At 38.9% G+C, this 4077-nt stretch overlaps 1 protein-coding gene across 1 annotated transcript; it reads right to left on the reverse strand.

Annotated features, from left to right (window-relative positions):
• Positions 1–1003: 1003 nt before the first annotated feature.
• Positions 1004–3604, reverse strand: Slitrk4 (SLIT and NTRK like family member 4). The gene has a single exon (XM_077107662.1). It carries the CDS (start codon positions 3602–3604, stop codon positions 1004–1006), a length of 2601 nt encoding a protein of 866 aa, XP_076963777.1.
• Positions 3605–4077: the final 473 nt, after the last annotated feature.

Below are 4077 nucleotides of genomic sequence, written 5' to 3' on the forward strand. Positions count from 1 at the left end.
TCTAAATTTATACTTACTGATAAATTCACTGTGATCAGGAAAACAAGTCAAGCATATTAAATACATATTAAGGAGTACATACTTTCCTATTTAGTATACAAAGTACTTCATAAATATGAATTATGTTACAAAAATAGCTTTGGGTGCGCTCACACGGTAAGCACTTTGCTAATTTGGGACAACCTTTAAGGATTGTGGGTATTTCACATAACTGAGAACAAACTCTAGTGTTAGTTTAATTTGAGCCATGTTTAATTCTGAAAAAAATCATGTATTTCTTCAGATCACCACAAATGCTATGGAACTCACATTGATTTTTTTTTCACTTTTAGGTTTTTATGTATAGACAGGTAATGCTTAGAGTGTTCAAATTTATTTTATAGTTACGTAATGCATGGTATATTTTAAACAAGTATTTGCACAATTTAACATTATAAATCCAGTGGTTTCAAGATGCAGGCCATAAAGATTACCAATTTACAAATACTATCGAGTGTTCTCTCTTTGCATGCTATTTTTTTTTTTTACACTTTTCAGATAATCTTTACACAGAGTTGTTACAATGCCACAAATCAAAAGGATTATTCCAGTTCCACCAACTTAATCTACGTGCAAGATGAAGGACCCAGCTGAGGTACAAACACTGGTACCAGTTTTCTTGAATTTGCTTTACAAAGCACAAAGAGACGAAGGTTTTGCATTGGGGTACAAAACGGATTTGCCTCTTGAGGTTAAATTCAGTGTATTTTGTGTATAAAGCATCCCTTTGGCAATAGAGTTTGCAGTATCCCCACAGGACTCCACAGTATAGGTTTTATGTAGTAAAATCTATCAAGGAAAGTCTCTTCTACTTGACACATCTTTGCAACTACAGTTAATGAGACACCCTTGGAAACACCTGCCTCTATGCCTATTGATAATATAGTATTTGGAAATTAGGAGTCAACAAAAGGCACTTTCATCATTAAATAAATGTCCTCTGTATGAAGTTAGATTGCATGACCTATATCTTGTTCAAAGCTGTTTGCTCCTCAAGGACCTGTAGGTAGTCAGGGGAACTCTGGAGTTTCGCCTTCAGTTCAAAATACTCACTCTTTCTTTGTTCCACAACAATTTTACTGTGGTTGCCACCTATCAGGGACTTCTTGTTTTTTTTATCTTGTTGTTTTTCTGGATAGCGGATCTCAAAGCCACTGACACCTATGCTATTATACTCCTTTTTGCTTTCAAGAAAATTTTGAATAAATACATTGGAATCCCTGCTAGGGAATAATTCATCCAGCTCATCAATTGTGCTCAGTCTCTTCCTGGTATCCACATGTAATAAATCTTTCTCCTTGTCGGCAACATTTCGCATAATGACTTTCTGTCCCGGAGGATCTGAAAACATGAACCCGGTTTCTGACTCTTTCAAGCCACAGGTGTGGCTCTTGCTCATCTGTTCTATAGTTTGTGGAATGAAAGCTTCTGTGCTCAGTCCGTCCTTTTTATTGGTTTTGTGGTCATGCTTCCTTAGCTGCAGCTGCATGGAGCCACACTCAGGATTCCCCAGCCCTTCGTGTTTCACGGTAGGTTTCTTGTTGCGTCGCAGCACAAAAACAAGAAGGCAAAAAGCAACAAAAACAGTTAAAATGAGGACCACTAAGATACTTAAAATTAAAATAGATAGAGGCACAGGGCCACCAGGAGGACTTCGAATGGGACCCAATGGAGTGGTGAACGTAATAGCAGGTGCAGGGCTTGTAAATGGTGCAGATGGCTTGTTTAAAAGTTTGGGACATAAGATTTCATTTTTGAGGGACTTCAGTTCTATGTTGGCAAACTGAACAGGTGTCTCACATTTCAGTTCTTTCACAACAATCCCATCATTCAGCTTCTCCAGCCACAGCTTTAATGCCACCAAGTCACAAGTGCAGTCCCATGGGTTGCCCTCCAAGTCAATCTGTGTGAGAGACTGAAGTTGATCGAGGACCCCACTGACAGGGAGGTACATGAATTTGTTGTTCCTCAGATTCAGTCTAGCAAGGGGTGCTCCAGAAAAAATGTAAACAGGCAGGCTCTTTAAGAGATTATTATTTAAATACAGTAACTGCAAATTTGGCATGGAGTCAAAGGTGCCTGCTAAGATTTCCTTAATCAGATTGTATTCCAAATACAGATACTGCAGGTTATGAAGGCCTGAAAATATTTCCGGATAGAGTCTTTCAATCTGATTGCCATTGAGATACAACCTGCGTAAATTAGTAAGATTGTGGAATACATCTCCTTTGATCATTGTAATCTGATTGCTGCCTAAATGGAGCAAATCCAGTCCTTCGAACTCAGTGAAGTCTGAGATGTCCACATCTTTGATGCTATTGCCATTGACATGCAATTTCTTGGCATTTAAAGGTTTCGGTATCAGTTCAGACATGGACTGTATGTTTTTCTCCTGGCAGTTCACGCTCAGTCCCAAGTCTGAAGGATGTGTTTTGCAAAAGCAAGGCGCCGGGCAAGGTGTTAGAGGAGGCACCCTTGTTTGGTAAGACACAATCTGACTGAGATTGCGGTTGGAGAGGGCTTTGCCTGCCACGATTCCAGAAATCTTGGAAGGATTTGTCGTTTTTGGTGGCTTGGTCACTAATCTGTGCAAGGATGTCTGTGTTGTGTGACCATTGGGAGTGGTGTAGCCATTTTCCAGTTGAGATGGAGGCAGGATACGCACATCAAAATCACTGCCTGTGCCCATGGGGCATAATTCTTGTTTGTTGGTTTCTTTTAACAGCCTTCCATATAAGTCGCTGGGAGTTTCACAGATAGCTTCTCCTATGTAAATGTTATATGGCATGTTCTCCAGCCAAGCTTTTAAAGGCAACAAATCACAGCTACAGTTCCAAGGGTTATCTTCCAGTTGCAGTTCAACAACACGGCCAATGTGTTCCAGAACTCCAATATAGGGGAGCTTCTGGATTCTATTCCCTCGTATATCCAGATGGGTCAAAGATGCGAATCGGAAAATATTATCAGGAAGGAATGAAATCAGATTGTCATTAAGAATGAGAACTTTCAGTTTGTGGAGCTTATTGAAGGCTCCTCGTTCAATATACTTGATTAAATTGTAGTCAGCCTGGAGATACTCCAAGTTCTCTATGCCAAGGAAAGTGTCAGCTCGGAGAATCTTTAATTCATTGTTGTTCAAGTGCAACTGCTTTAATGCACTGAGCCCAAGAAAGGCTCCTCCCTCAATGTTCTGCAGTTTATTATTTCCCAGATGCAGGGATACTGCGTGTGAAAAATTCAAGAATGTATTTGGATAGAGGATATTTAAAAAATTGTTTTGGAAGTTGAGGTGATAAAAATTAGACCAAGGTGGTTTCAGCTGATTTGGTCTGTAGACTGAAACCTTCTCACAGTTGACATAGAGCACATTCTCAACTGACACGCAGGAGCACACATTGCAAATTTCCACCGATATGTCAGAATCTGCATTTGCCGAAGAAATCAGTGCTGACAAAATCAGAAAGAGCCAAAGAAACATCTTCTTGCAATCAGCAAAGAACTTTATGCTTCTGAATAAAGATAAATAATCTAAAAAATAAAAAGAAAACATTTTTTCAATGGTCATTACTTGAAAATTTTTGTTTAAATCATATTATAGTGAGCACATGGCTATAACTACTACCTTGTATTTTTTTAAAGCACCCAAAACTCCAAATATTTGCACTCAGTTAAACAATGGTCACCAAAATTGCCACATATTTTATTTCCATATATGTAGTTTATATAAAATTTACATGTGTTGAGTACACAACAAACAACAGAAAAGGAGATTATTAATTATACTTACATCTTAACAATCTGAATTTATTTTTTACTTGACCTACCAAACCCTGCCCTTCCTATTTACAACTCAAATAGCCATCCCCTGGATCATGAAGTATGCCATGTCCTTTGCACCACAAAGGCACTGCAATTAGTGGATATCTAAACTCTAGGCTTGTGTTAGATAGAGAAGCTGAGCAGGGCCGTATTGGGCCCAGGTTGCAAAGGAAGGTGGCAATAGGAGGACTGGATTGCTTAAAAGACCTATGTAGAATT

Source organism: Callospermophilus lateralis, chromosome X, assembly GCF_048772815.1.
Source record: "Callospermophilus lateralis isolate mCalLat2 chromosome X, mCalLat2.hap1, whole genome shotgun sequence".
In the NCBI taxonomy this organism is placed as follows: Eukaryota; Metazoa; Chordata; class Mammalia; order Rodentia; family Sciuridae; genus Callospermophilus; species Callospermophilus lateralis.